The 23,835-nt window shown below is 46.3% G+C and overlaps 9 protein-coding genes across 9 annotated transcripts; 2 read left to right on the forward strand and 7 right to left on the reverse strand.

Moving 5' to 3' along the window:
* Positions 1 to 145: 145 nt before the first annotated feature.
* Positions 146 to 1,819, reverse strand: N7495_000315 (RNA polymerase II accessory factor CDC73 family protein; the record flags this gene model as incomplete). Its single annotated transcript, XM_057202985.1, has 3 exons — positions 146 to 871; positions 960 to 1,683; positions 1,800 to 1,819. 3 exons carry the CDS (start codon positions 1,817 to 1,819, stop codon positions 146 to 148), a joined length of 1,470 nt encoding a protein of 489 aa, XP_057067058.1.
* A 260-nt stretch (positions 1,820 to 2,079) lies between these two features.
* N7495_000316 (putative MFS monocarboxylate transporter) lies at positions 2,080 to 3,658 on the reverse strand (the record flags this gene model as incomplete). Its single annotated transcript, XM_057202986.1, has 4 exons — positions 2,080 to 2,841; positions 2,926 to 3,288; positions 3,340 to 3,440; positions 3,550 to 3,658. The coding sequence occupies 4 exons, from the start codon at positions 3,656 to 3,658 to the stop codon at positions 2,080 to 2,082; spliced, it is 1,335 nt and encodes a 444-aa protein (XP_057067059.1).
* Positions 3,659 to 4,569: 911 nt separating this feature from the next.
* Positions 4,570 to 5,382, reverse strand: N7495_000317 (uncharacterized protein; the record flags this gene model as incomplete). The annotated part of the gene is made up of 1 exon (XM_057202987.1): positions 4,570 to 5,382. One exon carries the CDS (start codon positions 5,380 to 5,382, stop codon positions 4,570 to 4,572), a length of 813 nt encoding a protein of 270 aa, XP_057067060.1.
* Positions 5,383 to 8,446: 3,064 nt separating this feature from the next.
* N7495_000318 (putative PHD finger and SET domain protein) lies at positions 8,447 to 11,053 on the reverse strand (the record flags this gene model as incomplete). Its single annotated transcript, XM_057202988.1, has 1 exon — positions 8,447 to 11,053. The coding sequence occupies one exon, from the start codon at positions 11,051 to 11,053 to the stop codon at positions 8,447 to 8,449; it is 2,607 nt and encodes an 868-aa protein (XP_057067061.1).
* Positions 11,054 to 13,545: 2,492 nt separating this feature from the next.
* Positions 13,546 to 15,108, reverse strand: N7495_000319 (putative proline permease; the record flags this gene model as incomplete). The annotated part of the gene is made up of 1 exon (XM_057202989.1): positions 13,546 to 15,108. The coding sequence occupies one exon, from the start codon at positions 15,106 to 15,108 to the stop codon at positions 13,546 to 13,548; it is 1,563 nt and encodes a 520-aa protein (XP_057067062.1).
* A 251-nt stretch (positions 15,109 to 15,359) lies between these two features.
* On the reverse strand, positions 15,360 to 16,634 carry N7495_000320 (putative nuclear pore protein (SEH1); the record flags this gene model as incomplete). The annotated part of the gene is made up of 3 exons (XM_057202990.1): positions 15,360 to 15,466; positions 15,516 to 16,353; positions 16,425 to 16,634. The coding sequence occupies 3 exons, from the start codon at positions 16,632 to 16,634 to the stop codon at positions 15,360 to 15,362; spliced, it is 1,155 nt and encodes a 384-aa protein (XP_057067063.1).
* A 324-nt stretch (positions 16,635 to 16,958) lies between these two features.
* N7495_000321 (UDP-N-acetylglucosamine--dolichyl-phosphate N-acetylglucosaminephosphotransferase) lies at positions 16,959 to 18,495 on the forward strand (the record flags this gene model as incomplete). The annotated part of the gene is made up of 3 exons (XM_057202991.1): positions 16,959 to 17,212; positions 17,274 to 17,454; positions 17,515 to 18,495. Coding segments are annotated over 3 exons (1,416 nt in total), but the record flags the coding sequence as incomplete, so codon positions are not given.
* Positions 18,496 to 18,634: 139 nt separating this feature from the next.
* N7495_000322 (DUF895 domain membrane protein) lies at positions 18,635 to 20,223 on the reverse strand (the record flags this gene model as incomplete). Its single annotated transcript, XM_057202992.1, has 4 exons — positions 18,635 to 18,820; positions 18,887 to 18,983; positions 19,036 to 20,098; positions 20,136 to 20,223. The coding sequence occupies 4 exons, from the start codon at positions 20,221 to 20,223 to the stop codon at positions 18,635 to 18,637; spliced, it is 1,434 nt and encodes a 477-aa protein (XP_057067065.1).
* Positions 20,224 to 21,801: 1,578 nt separating this feature from the next.
* On the forward strand, positions 21,802 to 23,261 carry N7495_000323 (zinc-binding alcohol dehydrogenase family protein; the record flags this gene model as incomplete). Its single annotated transcript, XM_057202993.1, has 4 exons — positions 21,802 to 22,038; positions 22,093 to 22,133; positions 22,193 to 22,635; positions 22,699 to 23,261. The coding sequence occupies 4 exons, from the start codon at positions 21,802 to 21,804 to the stop codon at positions 23,259 to 23,261; spliced, it is 1,284 nt and encodes a 427-aa protein (XP_057067066.1).
* Positions 23,262 to 23,835: the final 574 nt, after the last annotated feature.

A 23,835-nucleotide genomic window follows, 5' to 3' on the forward strand; every position in this document is an offset into this window, starting at 1 on the left:
CAAGGGCAATTCAATTCGAACTAAATAGGGTATATCGAAGTGAATGCCAAACTTGGGATCTCCAGGGTTACCAGGTACAAAAAATGGTTGATTTTGGAATAAAACAGCCATCTAGATGATAACATGTCAATCAAAGAGGTTTTAGTTAGCCCTTGGACCCCCAACCACGGGCTTGCATGCCTTCCTCAATAGCCATCCAAATTCCCTCGACAATCTCTCGATCTCTCCACCGTCCAGTGCCATTCAAGCCACTCTTATCATCCCACCGCTCAACGGCGAAACTGCGAACTCCGTGGCCCCAGCCTTTTACGCTAGATGGAGGCTCCTCGTCACGCCAACCAACATAAACACCGGTGGCGTGCTTGAAGAGATCCGGGGGATTAGACCACTTATACGACTTGAATTGCCAAGCCTGGCCAGTAGTGAAGACGGCCACGAGACGGGACCAATATTCAGGCTTAAAGTTGGTCGTTCCATCGACAAGGATAAACTTAGTCGGTTTATTTCCGCGGCCGGCACTGGCTGAGGCCAGTGGGCCTCCGTTGGGGTTAGAAGCGCGCATCGGCCGCCGAAGTTCCATAAAGTTGGCTTCAGTAGAGGTGCTGAGGGTGGGGTGGTCTGGCGGCACGAAGACGCCGTCTTGGAGGAAGGATTTGATATTAGACATTCGAATAAGGGAGGAAGCGGAGGGGGAGAGTAGGATAATAGGGTCGGGACGGGAGTTGGATTTTCGAGATGAGGGCATGGACAGTCCGGCTGAGGGTGCTGGCACCATTGCTGAGCTTTTGCTGCTCGGTTTGGCGCCTGATTGACCAGATCGCGAGCGGCTACCTAGGAAGCTCTCGGTGCTCTTGCGAACGAAAGAGAAGTCCTGTTTGGGTTGTAATAAGTTAGGTCATCCATTTCTGATGGGATTTTTTTTGGTATATTTTAGGCTGTTTGCGCCTGGTAAAACTTACAGTTGGCCTGGTTCCCCGTAGCAATGTGTTCCGGTCACCGACCTTCCACTCTGCTGCGTAAATTGCCTGCAATTGAGGATCAATCTGTTTCTGTGCGCGGCCGACTTGACTCCCAACTGGCGCCGAACCGGGAGCACCGCTAGGCGCCGATGAGATACCTGCAGCTCCAGCACCAGTAGCAGTAGAAGGATCAGCCTGGGTAGCTCCCACAGCGGTAGCGGCAGCATCAGCAGCTGCAGCAACACCCTCCAGAGGCTTGATATACTCGCTGTCATCCGAAGCGCCCTCCAGCCAGGTAATGAGATCGAGGCGTTCAACAAAAACCAAGTTTTGAACAGTCTCCTCCTTTCCGGGCTCTTGTTGCTCTTTTTGCTTGAGGGCCTCGCTCAGCTCCTGTGCAGAGACGATGTATTCAGGAATCGCGACATCTTTCTTCTGCCACGCGAAAAAGATGCTGCGCAGGTCGACAGGCGAATCGGTGGTTGAAGAGATAAAGCGGGTGGGTGTTGTCAGTAGTAGAGACTGGGAGACTGGTTGTGAGAAATAAAGATGTGTGGCTTTTGCCAGGTCGTCTGTCGCATCTTGGTCTGAGTGCTCAGATGAGGTTGTGGGTGTGGGGAGGTTGCCAGAGGCAATAGCGCGCCGAAGCGACAGGAGAGGGTCTTGTGAGGCTGGATCTGCTGAGTCCATCGTCTTGTTTGAGGGAGCAGCGACCCTGGAGAAGCTGTAATGAGTTTAGATGCTAAAGGTTGCAGAATTGAAGTGGCTTATGGATTGCGGATTCGATAAAGCTCCATTCACGTGATCAGAATTGGAGTTGATCTATATTATTACGCTAACCTGATTGGGAATGATGTCATTAGGTATTGATAGATTCAATATCTCTTTCCTTCCCTTCAATGATCCGTTATTCATTGTAGAACGATTTCCAAAGCTATGCTCCTCTATAATTTGCTCCATGAAATTGTACTTTGTAACAGTCTGATGAATTTGAATGTACTATAGTGTAGTTGGTTTCGTAGCTTCGTATATTCACCTTATAGACGGAACACTTTTCCTTCTCTTGTTCCCTTCGATAACTCGTTACTAGTATCCCAACTATTATGAAAACCAGAACTTATCACACAGTATAGTTTGAATGAGTACTTTGTCTGTGGAGACATTGTACCCTACTAGATAACCCCCATATCCAAGCCCACATACCAAAGGACGCAGTGAGACCCGTGAACATGATAAGGCTCCCATATTGAGTGGCATATCCAGTTCCACCGTGAACAGCCACAGATCCCTGGTTGAGCAATGCCGTACTCAATGGTCCACTTATGACGTTTCCAATGCCTCGTCCTCCAGCAAGTAGGCCAAAAACTAATCCTGTATCCAGAGACGGAGAGGAATTTCTCTTGATCTCGGTGATAGCCCCGGACCAAGTGGAGCTGAATCCACCGGCGAAGAACCCGTAGAAAATGGAGAAGAGAGTGAGTAAGGCAATCGGGGCTTCGGGACCCGAGTTAGATGCTGATGACATGCCCCAAAGTAGAAACACTGATACGGCCGATCCCACAGAGGAAAAAAGGAGGACGTCGGTTATGGCAAAGCGGTCACAGAGGGTACCGAGCGCAATGCCACCGAAGACAGATGTTGCGTTGAATAGCGAGACAAGCATTGTGCCCATTGTCGCAGATAAACCCACCGTTGCAGTCGAGTAGGAAGGGAGATACATCGACGGCAGGAAATATCCAAAACCTTGGATTACGTTACCTGCTTGTAACGTCCAGAAGGTAGGCAGTCGAAGGAAACTGAGATCAATCCGACGGATTGAGGTAGATGGTGACACTGGAATTCGAGGTTTCATGAAGGGCAGCGATGCAAGCGTCGACAAAATCTATTCCTGGGTGATTAGTACTAGTGTGAAAAATTGGCTGGAAATTTAGAAAATGGGTTTAAATGACAAAGGACTTCGTCATACAGTGACTACAGTCCAGGCCTTCAACGTTGTACTTGAGCCAAATCGGTCCAAACAGGTACTGGCGATGAAAGGTAGAGCCACTCCAGTGGCACTCTTCGCAGCCCACATCAGTCCTAGAGCAAGACCCTTTCTTCGTATGAACCATTGGTCTATGTAAAGAGTGGACGGTGTGAAGATAAGACCATTTCCGATTGCACAGATTACACCCTGCGTAGCAATTAATTGCCATACTTTGTCTGCAAAAGAAGAAAGTAATGAGCCGATAACTGTGATAAACAGTCCCACCGGAGCACAGTAGGCTTGCAGGTTCGGGTATCGAGTCAGCAGAGTGAAGGTGATGGGCGAAATGAGGTATAGAATGCCCTGTAATCGTCAAAATCAGAAAGTGGGTGAAGTGCAAGCACTCTAACATACAGTGGATGTAGTTCCTACGGTTGCTAGACCTCCCTTTTCACCTTTGAGAACATCATGTGTCGAGTAATACTCTTGCAAAATACCGAACACCAGCGAAAAGCCTATTTTATAAGTTAGGTGTTGCCAGATTGCAGGCTAGTTATGAAATCGCACCCCAAACTGGTAATTGTATCAGAGAAGATGAAGCAAGCATTAGCCATGCATCTTTACCGCCGTCGGCAGGAGGCAGTGGGAGCTGCTCGATCTCATATGGAGTATCATTTACCGGCGATAGCTCTTCCAATGAAAGGACTTCACCAGGCTCAATGCTTGAGTTCATTATTCGCAATGATAGGAAATTTCAACTTGGAAGAATTCAATTATATATCGGAAATCCTATAAAATTCAGAAAGATAAAAGAGATGAACATTGAAGGAGAATCAAGAGTAAGCCCTTCTTGAGTCATCAATGCGGGGAACTTCCTTATCAGAACTATCGGTGCTTCATCTAGACTATACTTCATGAGAAATTCATCCTTGAAAGCTCAAGATATGGTTTCAGTATTTGAAATGTAGGTGGTCAAACTTCTCAGAGTTTGGACGAAGATCGTTGAACTAATACTAATTCAATAGGAACAAAACTCCCCCAATTCACCAACTGGACTGCAGCGAGAAAAACTGTAATAGGAAAAAAGGCCGAGTCCTGAAGAAGCAGCCAGATGGTTAGCTTTCTGAGTACACTCAAGAATCAACTGACCATACACTTAGAGTAATAAAAATGTATGACGCCTAAGCACCAAACGGTGCTGTGGTGCGAAAACCGGAAGAAACTAGTTATACAGTGAGCTTGATGAACATACTCAAATATCAACCGATTCACTGTCGCCTACTGAAATTCAAGATACGGAAAATGTCGAGTCCTACTCGGGACAGCGACAGTGAGATGTGACCACATGAAACTCGACATCAGAAACTAGGTAAGTATGATTAGCTTAATAAACATGGTCAAGAATTAAGTGATCCACAGTCACTCACTGATATCCAAGAAACAAAAAAGACGAGTCCTACTTAGGACAGCGGAAGTGAGATAACAAAGGCATCAGAAACGCGGCATGAGAATCTCGATATCAGAATGTCGACATCATATACTAGATATACGGTTAGCTTGATAAGTAAGGGTAAGAATCAATTGATCCACAGTCACCTGTTGAGATTTGGAGGAGAGAATGCCATTTGCCCCCATCATAGTCACTTAAAATATCTCCTCATCCTCCTGAACCTCGTACACGTTACTCAGATCGCACATAACGGCGAGGACAGGGCTCAACTGGGGATTGTCGTGGAACGCCCCGATATAGCCCATCTTTCCTTTACCGACACTTGCAAGTGCAACGGGAATCTGCTTGGGATCGACGGGTCGCGAGTAGTAACCCAAGACTGACTGCGGCTCAGTAACTGACACTGAATTAGGCTGGTACCAAACTTGCTTGGGCGTAACGCCGGTCAAAAACCTGCCATGTACATCGAGTGTGGGAGGGATAAGCTGTTGATAATTCTTGGGAATGATCTCATCCTCGTTGTTGACAAACACTGTGGTTCGCATACACTCTCCCCGCTCCCATGAGTTTCCAGATTTCTCAAAGAAGTCAATCGCAGGAAGAAATTCGTAATAATCCTGGTCTAAGAACAGGGCGAAGTCTCCAAGAAAGATGACCGTTCCACCGTCCTGCATATACTCAATCAATTTTTCCCAGATGGGAATGTTGCAAGATCTGCGGATCCACTCATCAATGACGATGATAGCGTGAGTATATTCGTGTAGGTGATGAACACACTCGGAGAGTTTAAGTTCGAGAATGGTTGACTGAGATGCGATATCGAAGAGGACGTTAGCGTGTTTGTTGCCAGCAACGGCACTTGTGATGCTATCACGGCCAGGACCCTCCTCAGAGACCACGAGAACAAGAGGTTTCCAGTCCGATGAATCTGCAGGACTTGAGACACACTTGGTTGAAGTGCTTCCTTCTGGGGTGCTATTTATCATCCGGCGAGGAGAAAGTGACATGTCTAGCTATTCAAATGGTTTGGAGGTAAGGGTATGACAGATAGAATTCAAAGTCCAGATGGAAAACAAACGGGCAAAATGTTAAAGAGAAGTTGTGGTGAAGAGATTGGAAGAAAAGGACGCGTGGGAAAGTGTGAGATTTTTTGTGCAAATAGAGATATCGTACGCACAATTCGCAGACTTGCACTTCGTTTTTTGAAAAACTCGCTGTATTAACGTAATTATCGCCTAAATTCGAGCACGAGTAGTGAATGAATTACGAGATAGAATATAAGACGCCTCGTTTAAATGTCGTACAAATAGCATAGATGCACCATTCAACTTTTATAGATCGATCGATTGAGGCATCAGCTATAGTTTGCAAAATCAAAGCACAGGGATTAAATTTGGAATTTAGCCTCACATCTTCCTTCTTGGAAGTTGCTTGAGATATATGCTTTGACTAGAGTTCACGTTGATTGTTGAATAATTGTATTTTATAAGAAATCACCCTCAGTTTTATTGACCTCACTCGCGTCATCTCGCCTTATCCGTCTCGCTGCGAAGTCTTCTCTTATCAACTGTATAAATCTGGATTGAAAATTACACCTTGGCAAGATTCTAGGTGTTTATAACCTTGGAAATACTAATAGAGCTTAGTTTCAATCTCGATGGCCTCGTCGTGGATCTATATAAATAGCTAGTTTTATAAAGTACTAGCTAGGCGTATGCCCGTCTACCTGAATTCATTGATTCAAAGTAAATGGAAGTCTTTTTCCCGCTGATCATGGATATTTTATCCCATCTGGACTCTAAACTTTCGTTTCTTCCACTCCTCCCTACCACCCAACTAGTTCCGAGTTTTTGACGCCGCCTGTGCAACTGGATCTAGTCAAATAACTGGCCCAATAACCTGACGAAATTGAAGCCGCAACTGCATACCTCGAAGTCAAGCCAATTGACCAGAATTTCTGTCATCCAGTCGAGAAACTTGGCTTTTCTTACTCGTTATTTTTCCATCTGGACTTTGAACTTGATCTATCATACCTTTACCCCCCCCACTTTCGAGTTCTTGAACATTTCCCTTTCTTCTTGTAGGTCGATGAAGAGTACCTCAGGAGCAAGCACTCCAAGCTAGTGCTCATCAAATACTCCAGATTTAGATCTATCGGCGAGAAGCGACATGTTCAACTATTCTCAAGTGGTTGGGATGGACGAACGGAGAAAATGGGAAAGAGAAGTTGTGAGGAAGAACCTTGGAAATTGGGAGAAAAGGACGCGTGGGAAAGTGGGAGATTTCAAGGTCTCATGTAAATAGAGGGAGAGAATCTGTAGGGGAAGTATAGTTTACCACTACCACTAAGACAAAACAAAACCATGACAATTTCAACAACCAATCAACTAAAGTATTAGCGCTATAGTGTAGGTTTAAAATGGTGACAGGGTATACGGAATACCAAGTAAATAATAGTGTTAAGGTATGAATAGTTATAGTAACGAAATGGTTACAACAACCATTTCGTTATTAATACTATTTCGATATAAACTAAATAATAGCCACACTAAAGGAAGGAGAAGACCCCGGTACACGCAACCCGTCGTCTTGAGACCCTTGCTGCTGCTGGGTGTTCATCTTTATGAAAATTCCACCACAAGAATAACTAGCTAATCCATTTGTGTGGTCATAGAATGATTAATCACCTGGGCATAATAGTATATCCATAAAAATAGCGACTAAGATCCAAAGATCTACATACCCAGGCTATATCTCTTATAGAATAGGAGCTTCATAAGATCGACTTCTTCATCACTTCCATCATTTAATGCATGATAGTTTCGTCTCGAAACACGTTAGGGACATATATCACTCGTTCTTTTAAAACTATCCAGAGATTGGTACAAAGAGAATCAAAATTTCTCATAATTATAGAAAATATAGAATATTATAATATTATAGGCGGTGGCAGAAGTGAAATCGAATAAAATCGAGTATCGAATGATCCCAAATCATAAATGGTCAAATATTATTCGACGCCGAGCTCTACGTGGACTTATTAATTTAGGTATGCAGCTTCGGCTTCATCGGGTGAATAGACCAGTAATTCCAAGGTGATTTCGAGATTTTACATATGACGTTGGTACAGGCAGATTCCATCTTGTAAATAGATCGCCTAGATCGTCAACAAGGGTCCACATCTTGTTCTGCCAGAACAACATGTGGAGTAACTCGGTAAATGTTTCCATTCGTAGAGAGCCTTTCCCCAATTAGTAGTTTGGATACCATATGCAATATTCCAAGATTGGACCTGGATAACTTCAAGCTGTAGATGCTGGCCGCCAGCACCACCGTATCGCATGACAATGGTGCTTCAATTCTTAATCCCAGAGCAAAGAATGTTATTTACGACAGAAAGCAATATAATTGTAGTATCCCGTGACCTTTAGCCGCGCAACTACTATGTGGTTTACGCATACCCGTGCCCGTACCCAGGTAGACCTACGGGTCGGGTCGCTAGGTGGATTCCAAGTTAGACGACTATGTAGAACAAGAGATCAAAAGCCGAGGGGAATAGTTGATAGCAGTCAAAAGCTAAGGTTCTAAGCTGGACCTTGTACTCAATACATCAAGCGATGTTGATATATCACGTTGATAACATCATACAAGCTATGCTCGGAGGGGAGATCAAAGAGAAAGAAAACTCGGCAAATGATATCCAAGTATTATCCCAGACAAAAGGGGGCGGAGCAAGCTCAAAAGAAAGGAGCATGTCACACCGGAGAAAAAGGCCTTGAAACCCAACCCGAATCCTGGTATTTCCGATAAACCGAGACAGACCTTCCCAGTTCCATAACACCACGCCATGTTACGCCGTTGGGAAAGATAAAAGAGACAATAAGAAACAGAATTAATAGAAAGACATAAAACAGGGTGTGTCGCTCAAACACACGGTTTGAAACGCCGTTGCTACCCTTGTCAGGGTTAAAACATGCCAAACAAGAAAGGTATTTTTGAAGAATCGTAAGAGAACATAAATCCCATCAAGGGGATCTCATTAACGCCATTATCGTAGCACGCAATGGGATATCATGAAGGGATAGAGTGGAATTGGGATGAGATCGACTCCGGGGCGTCTTCCATTAACACATCACGCCCTACCAGGATGTCAGCCTTGCTTTCAGGAGACGGTTTGGGAGTGTGAGTCTGCGCAATGTCTGCATTAACTGTCGTACCCGGACCTGGGGTCAAGGGTCCCTTGGGTGCTTGAGTCTGGTCGGCTCGTCGACTTAAATAGTCACCAAGACTGAGCTTTTTCTTGGTAGGAGTAGGAGTAGGCGCACTCGAGATAGGTGGCGGCACAAGGGCTCGCGGTGAGGTGTCGGCATTGGGAGGAGATGCGAAGCTGACGGATCCAGGACTCACAGCGGGGGAGAGAGCGCTGGTGCTGGTGGGAGGAGGCATAGACATGCGCATATTGCTAAGACCGGATACAAAAGAGAGAGGAATACGGGTGTTATGGGCAGCGGTGGACGGCCACGGCGGCGGCATTATTGGCCTGCTCGGGTCCAGACCGTTCTCCACATTCGGCATCTCAGAATCCACAGAGTCAATTATGGGATGAGTCGAACAGTTTTCGGGTGCATCCGCCATATCGCTCGAGACCATTGGGGATTGGATCAATGGGGAGGAAGATCTGACCACACTGTCGGACCCAGCCGAGGACAGCTGCTGCCGGGCACTCTCCATTGATCGCCGACGGTCCACCTTGAAGCGACCCAAGAGTCGTATGGTCGTCGGGATAAATTGAGCACCAATGCGTGGCTGTGATAGTTCCTCCATATCGACTTGGGTCGAGGCATCTACAAATGTGGGACGGCTCAGCTTAGTACGGTGGCCAGATCCAGAGACGTTTCGAGGGGAAGCTTGTCGGCCACCAGGTAGAGACCGAGGTGACAGACATGCAGTAGGCGATCGAGACTGACTGGCAGAGGTGTCCAGACGTAATTTTTTGCCAGAGATACGCGAAACTGAACCGGTTTGGGTGGAACTGGTAACCAGCGTAGGTGGGGCCGCCGAACCACTCGCGCGTTTCTTCCTCTTTGTTGTACGCTTGTCCTCTAGCTGCGAAAACTGTTTTTCCACCTCGACAAGCTTGCGCCGTTCACGACTAGACAGTGACAGTGATGAATATGAGGGACTCGCCTGCCCAGGGGCGGAGCCAGAAGCAGACATACTATCCCCAGCATCATCGTCGTCATGATTTTTATTGGTCTCACTACCGGCACGAATGACAGGGGATGTGGGGGGCTTGGTTTTGACCTTCTTTTGCTTCTTGGTGGGTTGCTTCATGCTAAAGTCAAGTGACTTGGGAGGGCGCCGGCGGTCCAAGCTGGCAAGTAAGCAGTTCTGCGGACCCTCACACGCACAGCCACCAAAAGTGGCGAGCGTATTGCTGATACTGATAGCGGCGGCTTCGCTATCGCCGGACTCGAGTTTGACCAACCCATTTGATGACTTGGAGTCCAGGTACCACATCACGGTGATCTCAGTATTCGCAGGTATGTCCTCCTTAGCAACGAAACAGAAATGATACTCAACTTCATTAGTGAGGAATATTTTCATGGTAACATTGGGTCGACAGGACCGACGGGTATAACGAAGTAGACTGCCTTCAGAACGACTGTCAATGTAAACAGGGAGATGTGAGCTGAAGAAAACCATAGGTTCCGGATGCCGCAACTCCGACCATCGATTGTTAGGATCCCGGCAGTAGTCGTCAAAGAGACCGACTTTGCCGATCATCTCCCCGACTATTGTGTCCTTGCGCACCGCATCCTGGGTTTTTACGATTTTCCATGTCGGATGGCGACCGCCAATTTCGACCGTTTGATCTGTAATGGTATCCGTGGCCAAGGAGGGCCAGTCAGAACGATCCATGACATTGTAGAACCAGTTGAAGGTCTCCGCAATTGAGCGCCCCGTGACTTGTGCCAAAGCCTCTGGGTTCTTGACCCAGTTAGCCATATCGTTGACCAGGTTCATGTTAACAAATAGGTTACTATCCATATTTTCGTGTTCTTCATCTCGGTCATAAAGGTGTAAAAATTCAGGGGAATAGAGGGGTATGACAGGCCCCGAGGGTTTTGTAGGACTCGGCGCAACGGAGGTAGAGGAGCGTCGCTGTTTACGGCCATCTGGTTGGAGGGAAGGAAGACCCGAAGGCCCGCTAATCGAGGTAGATACGCGATGGGAAATCTTGGGTTTCTTGGGTGGGTGTTCTCGAGCTACCGAGTCGGTTCGTTCATGACGCGGTTCGAGTGAATTATCATCCCTCTTCTTCTTTTGAGCCTTTGCTCGAGTCTTCTTCCTCTCAGCCCGCTGACGTTCAGTGGCGTCACGACCGTCTACATCGCGCGGCTCGCACTCGACGCATTTATGCACCTCTGGCACCAGGTCGTCAGTGTAGTAGTAGCATAAAATATGCTGCCACGTCTCGCAACGCTCGCAGAAGACCGTGCTTCCATCATCATCCAGATACTCGCAGACGCATTTGATGGTGTAGTCCTCTTCGTCAGGTGTGACCAAGTCAGAGGCATCGCCAGGAGAGGGAAAGCTGAGAGGAGCGCGAGCGCGGACCGCAAACGGATCCGTAGTGGCGTGCGTGATGGCGAGGGAGGAGGAGGTATCTGTCATAGTCTGACAGATTACCCCCTCTCGGGTAGCGACAAAATGAGGGATTTTGGAGATGCGAGTCGCGTTGCCGATCTATTGCAGTTCAACAAGCATGTCAACAGTTTGATGATAGTTCTCTCTTGTTCTCTTGTCAATTCGGATATTGAAAGAGTTGGGTGAGATGAGAGACGTCAACCTCGCCGAGGAAGCAAGCCCGTTGGGACAGCAAGATGGGCTTAAGGGAGATGGAAACCCTTCGCTTATTTCCTTGAATCAATATGAATGGACTCAAAACAGTGGAGGGTAGCCGTCGGGGCGGATGGGAAAATCCTGGCCGAATGCGACTGACCCGTGTCCTGTAGGGTGGAAGGTGTAGGGAGGGAAGATGAGAGGTAAGCGAGGGCCTCAGTGGATGGAAGGAACCAGGGCGATTTAAGGTGACGGAATGATAAAGTCGTAAAAGTTGTAGGAGAAATTGAGAGTGGCAGAAAGTGCTGTGAACGACTAATGGCCAGTTGAGGACGAAAAGGGTGAGACGGCGAGATCGCGTTAGGGGAGGAAGAAAAGAGGAGATGGGGAGTGGGAAGTTTCTGGAACAAGATTGAAGGGTGATCTAGAGAGAAAAGAAATGGGGTGGGGATCGAGGAAGACGAAGAAAGCGCGCAGAGTGAAAAGGAGGGAAAAGAGGGTAATTCAAGAGAGGAACTGGATTGAAGGAGGAGAGGACTGGGGCCTTAGGCAGCGAGGAAGCCAAAGAGGACTAGTGTAGAAGGGTGCCTGTAACCTGTTGGTTTGACTCAACCCGAAAACGTATCCAGTCTGACGAGATCTGACCAGTCTGAGGGGGTGAAAGGTTAGTCAGGATGTGAGAGAACAAGTTCGCGGGTTAATGTGTAACGGTATTGTAAACTGGACGTTAGCCATGGTAATAAAACTAGTCCGTTCTTGGATTGGTTTCGGAGACAGCTAATCCGGTGGAGGGAATCACGGGAATGAGAGAAGGGGGACATGGAGGGGAAGAGATTAGCATCTAGAGGGTTCATATTAGTAGGGATCTAGGGGATTTCAGATCCAATATCATCATGTAATGGATGTCCAAACTTGGACCGGACATCAAGTAGAAAGAGATCAGCTGAAGTACTGTGTACTTCGTACTTCGATATTTTGATGTGTACTCCACGCACGTTGTAGGGTGAAAAGTAGCCATCCAACATCATAATCAAAGGGATCAAGAATCAAGGAATCGAGGAATCCCAGATTAGCTCAAGTGAGTCCAGGTTAGTCCAGGTTAGTTCAAGGCTCAAGCCTTCAAGGAGTGAAGAATATAAAGAACAAAGAAGAATGGGAAGCATTCCGGGGGTAGAAAGGCTCCAAAGAATAATAGGTAAGGGGAATTGAAAAATGATAAAGGAGCAAAAGTCTGAGATAAGTGTATAAAGATGTAAGCATGTAAGCAGGTGTTTTTTTTTTTTTTTTTTTTCAATTTCTGTTTGGATCTCAAGTATGAAAAAGTGAAAGCTGAGAGGGCAGATTTGACTCTATAGGATAAAATGAAGTGCCATGGGAAAAGGGAAGATCATCCCAGTGGAAAGACAATGTGGCGCAGGTTCGGGAGGGGTCATCAGGCCAGGGTGAGGCAACTTCAGTGATACAACAGAAAGTCATGGCATTAATATGGGAACATAGAAACAAGGACAAGAACTGGGACAGGAACGTGAACATGAAGGATTCATGAATCAAATAAGAGTTGTATAAAGGGGGAAAGAGTATGGAGTAGACTCACGTAAAAGGGGGATTGTTATTGCGCGGTGACTTGGCTGTTTTTTTGAATTTGCCACTATAAGAAGCGGATGTGCGCAAGGAACAAGGCTACATAGAAACGGTTAGTCAATCAAGCCCTGTGGTTGAAATGTATTGAAATATTACCTGGTAATGGCCCACTTCCGCCCTTTGTACCTCCGTTGTTGTATCCACATTATCATGGTTGAAACTCGGAAGGATTAGGATATTATCTGACTCTGGCATTTGGTTCTCATGGTTAGGGTTGATCTCCATGGCACATGCATCCTTATGTATGCATGGATGTAGTGTGAGGTTGTGAGGTCATAACAGGCTGCAGCTGGTCAATACCTAAACCAAACATAAACAATTAATCACTCGAGGTGGTTGCGGTCGAGAATATCCAATAATTCAAATTCAATACTGACTGGGGTGGTTAATATCTTGATAGTCAGATGGATGAGATGGATAATATGGATGCGACGTTGGACGGAGGAAGTATGAGGACCTGAGGACATGGGGTAAATAATCAATGTCGACTAATCAAACAACATAATCAACGACCTAATCAGGAAATGATTGGACAGCAAAAGAGAACTAATTCCAAAGAGAACAAGAAATGACTGGAGGTATAAGAAAAAAAGTAATTAATAAATTAACAGTTTAAACACTAAGCACTATAGAGACTCATTTCAAGTAAACACTAGCGCTGAGTTTCACTCTCGCTATTCCCATCAAACCTCACTAGCCATCGTCCAGACCTGATCAAATTCTAGTACTGTTGGTGGTTCAAGTGGCCGGTTATCATGTTCCTGACGTGGAAAGTACCGAACGGATCCCTCGTCTGAACTTTTGTCACTGCTCTCCTCACTACGCATTCGCCAATGAACAACTTGCTGAAGTCGATGTCCTATATACAGAAAGAGGAAAAGAGGTAGACTGATGTACGCCATGATAATGCGCGTACCTCTCGATCCAGCGCCAATCTTTGGAGCTGCCGCTACCAGGCCATTAGACATCAGAAGAATACCGCTGAAGATGAAACCCACATAGGTGCCCATCGGTTGAATCCTAGAGTGGTATGCATTGGTAATCCCATTATAATTCAGACGACCACGGAAGCGGCTGTAGACGAGACAAGAGAGCATCGATGATAGGTATCCGGAGCTGTTGACGAAGAGGATGAAGTAGGTTGTCATGACAGAGCTTGATCGTGCCGCGCACAGGAAGGACAGAGTAGTGAAGGTTGAGGTAAAAGTGACGGCCACCCATGGAACTCCCCAATTATTGCGTATTTTGAATATGCTTGGAGCATGGCCGATTTCTGACATCGCACACAAATTGTGAGAGGCAATATTCAGGAACGAGCGACCCGAGGCGACAGAAGAGACCAGGATGGCAATGGTGACCGTGACTGGCAAGATTCGAATCTTCGCCGTGTTCATTCCAATGACAAAAGGCGATAAACCGGCTCCGGTTTCGTTGTTGGAGAGAAGAGTGTTATTGTAAGGAGCCATTATCCCCATTGCCAAAGCGCTGAGAATATAGGGAATTGTAGTCATGAGAACATCATAATGAACCTGCTTCGCAATAGTAGAATATGTGACTGACTCTAAAGATTCGGTTGTTGCAGGCTGATCGGTCGTGTCAGCCAGTTCAGCTCGGTGCACAATCAATTCAGGAGACAATGTGAATGCGATAGAACTGTACAAGAGGCACTGCATAAGAGCCAAGAATCTTCCCGTCCCACCATGAGCCACATATTCATTGAAAGCGCCGGGGTTATTCCAGTATCGAAATCCCCAGGGTTTGTAACCGGTAGAGCCTCCGAGTGCAATGGACAGAGACAAGATAAGAAGGCAGGCCATGGTGCCAATTTTGATTCGAGTGAGTATCACCTCCGAGATTTTGGAGTGTCGTTCAGGGAGGAAGTTGAAGCCAACAATGACGACCGTGACGAGGGTCAGGCGCAGTGCAATCTTTGAATCGGGTGTCCACAGTCCTAGGTTGACCATACTGGTTGTGATTTCGTAGGGAATGAACATGGACAGGGTATACCAGCGAAGAGAGGCGGTTGCAAATCCCAGGCTAGAAGGCAAATATCGGATGCCATTTGTGACCATGGTTCCATGGCGAGAGGGGTTATGTGTAGCAACTTCAGCGACAGCGGTTGCCATGAGATAGGTAAGGAATGATAGGAATACATAGGAAATGAACAGTGAGGCTGGACCGCCGACAGCCAGCGCTTGGCCGGCGCCAATAAACAACCCTGTTCCGAGAGTCGGACCAACTGCCATGATAGATAATATGTATAGGAAAGAGGTTAATGAAAAGGAGAGAAACTCCAGCAGGAATCATATTTCAAGTGTCGTGAGGTATCAGATTTGTGGGAGTCTAGTCGCTCTTGCCCTATTATTAGCCTCAGAGCGGCCATCGACCCCGATTAACGATTAGAACATTGAAATGAATTATCATGAACGTGATTGAATGTGTAAGGGTATCATTAGGTTTAAATGTGTGGAGTCTTGCACTCAAAATATCCATAGAATCACTGGGAGGCCACATCGGTCTCAGCATACTCGAGCCATTCGCCCGACAGTGATTTCTTCCAGAACCGCACAGCACCATCGTCGCCCGAGGAAATCAGAGAATCACCTGAATTGCGGTCAGATTGCGACTGTAAATTGTAATGATAAGGACTTACCAGCGAAGGAAAATTCCACTTGCCACACATCGAGATGTTTGCTGTCTATACATGCTACCATCTTGAACGAATGGCGGAACTGAGGATCTCCAGCGGCTTGACGGTTAGACACCGAATCAGGCACACGATTTGCCAAAGCAGTCCCAATACCTGATTGAGATGTGGCACGCATATATGATGAGGAAAGCTGGCGTCGCTCCGCTTTCCGAGAATTGGAGTTCGGAGACTGGTTCACAGTAGTTGTGTATACTTCGAAAATACGAACTAGGCCATCTTTACCACCACTTGCAATGAGATCATAGCCCCTTACCGAACCATTGGCCCAAGATATATCTCTGACCAGATCACCATGTACATTCAGTTCAATGGCGTGGTAGAACCGTCGAGTAGCATCTGTGCGATAGATTTTGACCGAGTCCATGGCAGCCACAACGAGTGACAAACTTTTTTGATCAGAGTCCGGTAGTAAAGAGTGTGTGATATCGTTTGGATCGTGGTGGAATTGGACTCTGAAGCTTGTTTCTTCACCGCGCTCGGGCGCTGGGCATACTCGGAACTGGTCGAGAGCTTGCCAGTCGGCCAAACTGTCCGGACTGACAGGCTCCATCACCATCAAGTAACCGTCTCGTGTAATGACAGCCAGCCATGACTCTAAATCAATATTACGGAAGTCGAGCGACACAAAGGGATGCCGTTGCGGCGCTGTCATGCGGAAAATAGACCTAAATCGTCGACCAGAATTAGGCGGTTGCGTCACATCTTCTTGCCAGATTTTGAATTTCATGTCTTCGCCGACACTGCCGATATGCTGACCCGTGAATGGGCCATTCCAAGTTGCCTGCAGCAGCATTTTAGTGCATATTCCCACGCCACCATTGTCACTTTGGCGTTTTGTGGAGGGGGTCTTACATCTCGAATCTCAGCATCATGGGCTCGCCAGGTGTCGAGTAGTTGCCATTGACCATCCTTCAGATCCCAAACTTTCATGCGATGGTCGGATGAAGCTGTTACGATTCGGTTGCCATAGAAGTTGAACTTGGTGACGGCAACCAGGTCCCGGTGACCGGCATCAAAGTCGGCGAAGCCGCCTAGCATCTCCGGGCGCTCCACAGGCCCCATCGAGGCCAGATATTTGAGTTAGAGAACTTGAGCCAAAACTATCCGATAGGTGGACCAATTACGCGCTTCACATACACGTATGCATGCTGTGACATGAAACAGAGGTGTCTCGGCGTCCAATACGCACGTGTTTCTTCATCTTTCTCGACGACCATCACGGGAGTAGCCTCACCGCCTAAAAGCGGTCAGGCAAAATCCGGCATTTCCCGATAAAGCCTATCGTGTCTGCTTTCGGCAGAGTAGAAGCCACATTTCGAGCTCCATAACAAGTCTTCATTCTGTCTAAGATTTTGTCGCTTTTAACCCTCCGGGTACTGGCGTAGGAGCCATTTGCTCACGATGCATGACCCAAGTACCCTTTCCTGGACGGAGACATGGCGCCTGCTGATCCTTGCCGGGGCTGGATTTGCCGTTCTGGTGAATACATTCGAAGGTGATGGCGCACCCGTACTAGCTTCGAGTGCATTATCGGTCATTGCTTTTGCAATAACATTCAGTATGATCCGATGGCTTGGACCAGTGTTTATCAAGGCCGGACTGAAGGGGAAAGATATGGCCAAGCCAAAGAAGCCTGAAATGTAAGTGCCCAAATCTACTTCAGTCTACCTGCATTAGTTCAAAAGTTTATGTTTTATCTAGACCCGAAACAATGGGCGCTGTATGCGCAGTGGTGTATATGATTTGCATGATTGTTTTCATTCCATTTGCTTTCTATAAAGACATTGTCACAGCCACATCTGGCGGAGGAAATCGTGACGTGGTGATCGAAGATCAACTCGTTGAGACTGGTCGATTCCTACATAGATTTCCCCATGGCAAGGTTAGTGGACGGTTCTCATTCATCTTCTGATTCATAATTGTGAACTAACCTCTTCTAAAGCTTGCATCCTACTTGTCTGGTCTTCTTTCTCTGCAATGCATTGTCATCCTTGGAATTGGAGATGACCTTCTTGACATTCGCTGGAGACACAAGGTCCTCATTCCTGCCTTCTCCGCAATTCCTATGCTAATTGTCTATTTTGTGGACTTCGGTGTCACACATGTAGTTGTACCAGTCCCGCTACAACGATACCTAGGCGATTTCATTGATCTTGGGTGGCTGTACTACATGTACATGGGAGCTGTGGCTATATTTTGTCCCAACGCCATCAACATGCTGGCAGGTATTAATGGAATCGAAGTTGCTCAGTCACTTGTGATAGCGGTTCTACTAATATTCAACGATGCCCTGTACCTGGCCCCTATCACACCATATCCACACCCAGCCACAGACTCGCACTTGTTCTCCATATACTTCCTTTTGCCATTCATTGGTGTTTCAGTGGCACTCTTGTGCCACAATTGGTATCCCTCTAAAGTATTTGTTGGTGATACCTACTGCTACTTTGCGGGAATGGTGTTTGCAGTTGTGGGTATTTTGGGACATTTCAGCAAAACTTTATTGCTATTGTTCATCCCGCAAATCTTCAACTTTCTTTATTCGGTACCACAACTTTTTCATCTCATCCCTTGCCCCCGTCATCGGCTGCCCAAGTTCAATTCTTCTACCGGGCTACTGGATGCATCTGTTACAGAGTGGACAGTCCCCCCTTCCCCATTGATTGACACTGCCTTGAATATCTTGCATAGCTTGCAGTTGGTGCGAGTTGTCAGGAATGAAAATGGAAAGATTGTTCGGTCTACGAACCTCACCATTCTCAACCTCTGGCTTGTCTGGATGGGACCAATGAGAGAAAACCGACTTGCATGGCACATGGTCGCAGTTCAGACTGTATGTGGCTTATTTGGCCTCTTTGTACGGCATCGACTTGCATTGCTTGTGTTCAATCATGATAATCGGACATTTGAATCTGTGGTGTAGGGCTCGAAGTCTCGGACCTAGGACTCTATTCTATGCACATATTTACATATCTGTCTAAATTTGATTAAAACGTCCTCATATTGCATTGTGCGCCTATGTACCATCGCCCAAGGTCGTGAGAATTTTCAATGGATCGATGTTAAGACTGTTCGGTCTCGACCGCGACACGCTGCTGAGTCTCTCTTTCAACTTTCTTATCAATATACTTCCCGACTCCAACCTCTCTGATGAGGAGCCACGCTGGAAAGATGGCAATGCCCCACAGGCAAAAGTTGAGATAGATACTTCCTACAGCAGCCATAACGGTAACACTGCTGAGGCCATACTACAGCTGGAAGTCAGTATTTGAAGGAGAGAAATATAGTTGATAATGACTAGGGAAAAGACTCACAGAGACAGCCTGTGCAGCAGACTCGGTTCCCCGTAACAAGCCTGCGATGCGGACAACTTCTTCATCATCATCGGCCAGGTTGCCAACCAAGAAGAATCTGTTCCAGTGTTAGTAAACAGATGTAAAAATAACAGCATCCTCGCACTTACAGGAACATGTAGTTGAGTTGAAACCCAGCAACCCAAAACAGAAAAAGAGCGAAGGCTTTTCCAAAGCCTGCATCGGTCCAATCATATACAGGATTGGTCTTGTTGTACTCTGTCGTCACAATCGATCCCCAGATCCAGCACATTCCTTGCCAAGCAACTACAAAGACAAATGCGGACCGTACACGAGTCTTCAGCGAAATCGATTTGGTGTCAAGGAAAGTGCCCAAAAGGTTTCCTGCAATCACGGCGATAATTCCAGACAGGAACGAACCTAGAGCTCTTGAGCGTACGGAAAACCACAGGCCTTCGTACGAGAACATTACAGCCTCTGAATAGACTGCCTGGCAAATGAAAGGAGTGATGAGCAGAAATTTCCGGTTGATGAAGAGCTTGACCATTGTTTTCAACTCGAATCCAATGGTGTGATCCACGTGAAGGCGGACAGGGATGCCATCTGTCCTCTGCACTTGAGATGGCGTATTGAGAAATAATCCAGCAAACGGGCCCAATGCTTGCAGTACGATGAAGATGATGTATACCGTATATGATACACTGCCCGCAGTGCTACGATGGATATTTATCCCTAGATTGATGGCACCGCCCAGGATTTGTCCACCAACACGGAAACTCAGCCAGAAGCCCATAAAGCGACCCTGGTTATAAGGCTCAGGATAAGAAAGTGCGATTGCGGCTTCAGCCATCCAGAAGAGGCCAGCAGAGATACCACACAGTGCTGCGCCGAGAATGACTAGCCATGTATCCCCAAAGCGATTGTTGGTGTATAGTCCGGCCGCGTAAGGTGCATATCCCATCGTGCCGATGATCAAAGTCCACTTGATGCCGATGAAGCGAACAACAACACTGCCAAAAAAGCAGGATACCGTCATCAGGCAGAAGGTCAAGGCGTTTGCGGTATTGACGAGATATGGTTTCTCCTCGCCACCTCCTCCTAACGAATTCATTGCACCCCAGATGCCCGGGGCCAAAAAGTTGCAAATACCCAGGATGAGGGCATTATAGAATGTCGAGCGATACCATTTCACTGGCAAATGAGGTCGCTTAGCTTCGAAAGTTTACCTACAATAATTATTTTCTCTCACCTGGGTGTCTCTCTCCAGTAGAGGCGCGAAAGCCATCACTGGTCACCTCCTCATCCGTGGGTGGAACGCCTTTTTCCAAGCTTGCCATGATAAATGACTAGAGCTTTCGCGATCATAAATTTGTATCGAAGATCTGCAGATTTGATTTCTGATTTCAGCCCTGCAGTGTACATTTGCATCTGGCAGGGTTTCTATCTATATGAAAGAACTACTGCCCAGAGCATTTGAAGTATGTAACGTTCGCATTTCGTGCAGCTATGGCAACATAGGAATTTAGCCCATGGACCTTTCCTTTCTAAGGGTCATGTAAATCTTAGCTCTTAATACTACCAATCTACTTACGTTGTAGGTCGATATGCGATGTTGTCGTTCTTGACTATGATTACGTGCTCGCGCCAATCTTCAAGTCATATTTGAAACAAATAGGCAGAGATCTTCAAGTTTCTACGGTTTACGGCCGAGAAAACTCATGCACGTATATGACTAGGTAGATACTTGGTCGATCGGACTCCAAGGTTTATCCTACAGGGTTCAGCATTGCAGTATTTGAATATTGAAGGTTTCGAGCAGTTTTAGAGAAATATGGACCTAATTAGGTGAATTTACCATGACTAGCCGCGCTAAAATATTGATTCCAACATAATCGTGGACAAATAAATAATTTCCAACCAATAGATAGTTACTCAGATACCTATAATAGCTTAAAGGTTGGTTCCAGAGCCACGGAAAAGAATCCGCTTCCTGAACGGGTATCTATAGAGGTATATAAAATCCACAAAACTTGGAGGAAACACCATATTCCATTTTCTTTCTGATTCAATCGACAAACATAAACAACCTTGGATCAAACTAGCATATATTTGCCGCTTAACTCCTACATAATCCCTAGGACTTGAGTTACAGCGCTTGAGATTCAACCTGGCAGTTTCAGGGTTTCGTCATCACAGCCCCGGATCACATCAACTTTAGTCGAAAAGGCACCTTCGCAATTATCATTCCCTTATCGTACTTCTGTATTGCTAAACTCACCTATAGAAGTCAAAAACTTGAAAAGATTTGTTTGTATGTAAATATCCAAGATTTAATCTCTCGTCCATGGGTGTCAGACCTTGGCTATATACATGATGTCCATCCAAGTATGCGGGCTACATCCTTATATGCTTCCTTGCGGAGGGACTTCAGCTTCCAAGGCTATATTTTATTGCCAGCTAAGATAACGACTAGCGGGAGATTCAAAAAATAACTTTTATCTACGGACTTGCTCCGTACTTTCCATTCTACACAGTAGACGTCCTTTTATTCCCGGTTACGCGAAAGAAGTCATCATCACGCCATCCAACCCCCGCCATTAGTAATGAGCAACCAGATCAAATCGCGGGATAGGTGAGATGGGTGCCAATCTGAGATGATATAATTCTGCTGGGAGCGATTTGATTAGGCAGTGCCGGGGGGTGAAGGCGTCAGCCATGCTGTATACGTGCTTTTGGTCAGGGTTGATATGATATTAAAGCCCCCGCTTCTAAGATGATTACTGTATTTTCCTTTTTCGGTTCTCGACCGAGAAAAGGGCCGAATTATTAGAAATCAACTCAATAGTTATACATAGACTCTTCCTTGGAACCTTTGCGGATTATTTGTCAAGATCCATTACCTTGGTTGCCGCATCATGTCAACCACTACTGTTCTCCTCGAAGGGCTACAAGAAAAGCCTTCAGCATTTGATCATTTTGAGCTACAGAAGGGTCCGGTGAATTCAGTGACCTCATTGAGCGAGATTCAAACTCTGAAGCCTGTGGAACCGCGACAAAGGGTTTTGCTTCTCAAAGGAGTCCGCGAACAATACACACTTGTCGATGATCATAGCATTCCATCAATATTGAACTCAGGAGAAATTCTTGTAAAGGTAAACTGAATCTCTTTAATCTCCACTGGGCAGTTTGTTGACTATTGTTTGCAGGTTCTTGCTGTTGGTCTGAACCCAATCGATTGGAAAGCCCCGTATGCACAAACCCGTCAACTATAGCCAGAGTGCATTTCTGACAAAAATTATTTCTTAGAGCCTTCAATTTTGGAATTCCCAGCCTGCCATGGATCAATGGACGAGATCTCGCAGGAGTAGTAATTCAAGTTCCCAATGAATCGTCGCGTCTCCGTGTGGGAGATATCGTTATGGTACCATCGACCGACTACCGAGATATTAGAAAAGCTGCATTCCAAGAATATGCGATAGCTACCGATTTTAACGCCGCCAGGATTCCTGCCACCACATCAATCCACGCCTCTGCATCATTGGGAGTCGCATTCGTCGCTGCGGCACTCGCCCTTGGTGTTTCACTCGGTCTTGATTTCTCTCAAATTCCCCAGGCGCCGGGACCAGATATGATTGACGTCATTAGTCATTTAGATAAGAAGCAGATTTCAGCAGATATTCACAGTGAGGTGTTTGCTGCAACAAAATCAGAACGGCCGAAACGTGGTGATTGGCTTGCAATTTGGGGAGGTGAGATACTTACTACAAATTCGATTGTGAGAGTTGTATCGATACTGACAACTTCTTCGATAGCATCAACAACTACTGGGCTAGTAGCCTTGCAGATAGCCAAGCTCGCCGGTCTAAGAGTTATTTGTGTGGCTGATATCGCACGACACGGAGCCAAGCTGCTACAATCTGGTGCCGATCTACTGGTAGACAGGCATGATACCGAGCGTGCGGTGGAAATTATCCGTGGCGTGACCGGAGGCAGACTTCGATACGCGCTGGACATTGTTGGATCACAAACAGCGGCACTATTGCAGAAGACTCTGGATACCTCTGGAAAATCCCATCTCCTGGGACTTACTGGGTTACCTAAGGAGAGAGATCCTAGGATCCATTACCATACTGTGCCGATCAAGGTTTTCCATGAAGCACCTGCCGTGGGTGAAAGCTTGGTGTGTTGGCTCGAAGACCTTCTTCATTCACGGACCTTAACTCTGCCAGAGATCATCCATGCTGATGGTGGATTGGAGGGTATCAATGCCGCTTTGGAGACCCTTAGGAGTGGGGAGGCTTCTGGGAAGAGAATTGTGGTGGACCTTCGACCGCCCACCACTGATTTTGAATGTCTAGCTTTTAAATTCAGTTAGATTTATAGATTATTTGAAATAGATTTAGACCAGGAAATGAATGTGAAAAATGAGAAGATGCCGAGAAAAAAGACTAAGACTCGGCTTGAGCCATAAACTAATAGATTTCTATAAGTAAACAGCTTTGTAGACTTCGGAAGAATGTAGTGTAGTGCCCATTCATCATGCCTTTGATTTCCAACGTATCTTGGATCTAGGTAGACCTTTGACTGAACTTTGAAATACTGTTACTATTAGCATCAAAATCTAGACCGTGAGAGAAGTACCTAGACCGATACTCATGAGAGCCCCCGCTTTCTATATAGTACTTCATCGAGAAGATCAGCCAATCAAATACGTACTAAGTCTCGGCATCCCCGTACTATAAAACACGTCATAGTAGTCTTTAGTCCAATATCCTATCTCGTCCAGATAACTGAACTAGAACCAAGTGATAAATGATAATAGAAATGCCATATCACGGAGTATCCAGAGCCAATACCATTCTATTCTAGGAATCAATGAGTCAGTATATCGTACTCCGTACACAAGCGCCACTAACCGCCGATGTTATTTTTTCCCCCCGATATCGGTT

This window comes from Penicillium taxi, assembly GCF_028828555.1.
Source record: "Penicillium taxi strain IBT 34144 chromosome Unknown utg000001l_segment0_segment0, whole genome shotgun sequence".
In the NCBI taxonomy this organism is placed as follows: domain Eukaryota; kingdom Fungi; phylum Ascomycota; class Eurotiomycetes; order Eurotiales; family Aspergillaceae; genus Penicillium; species Penicillium taxi.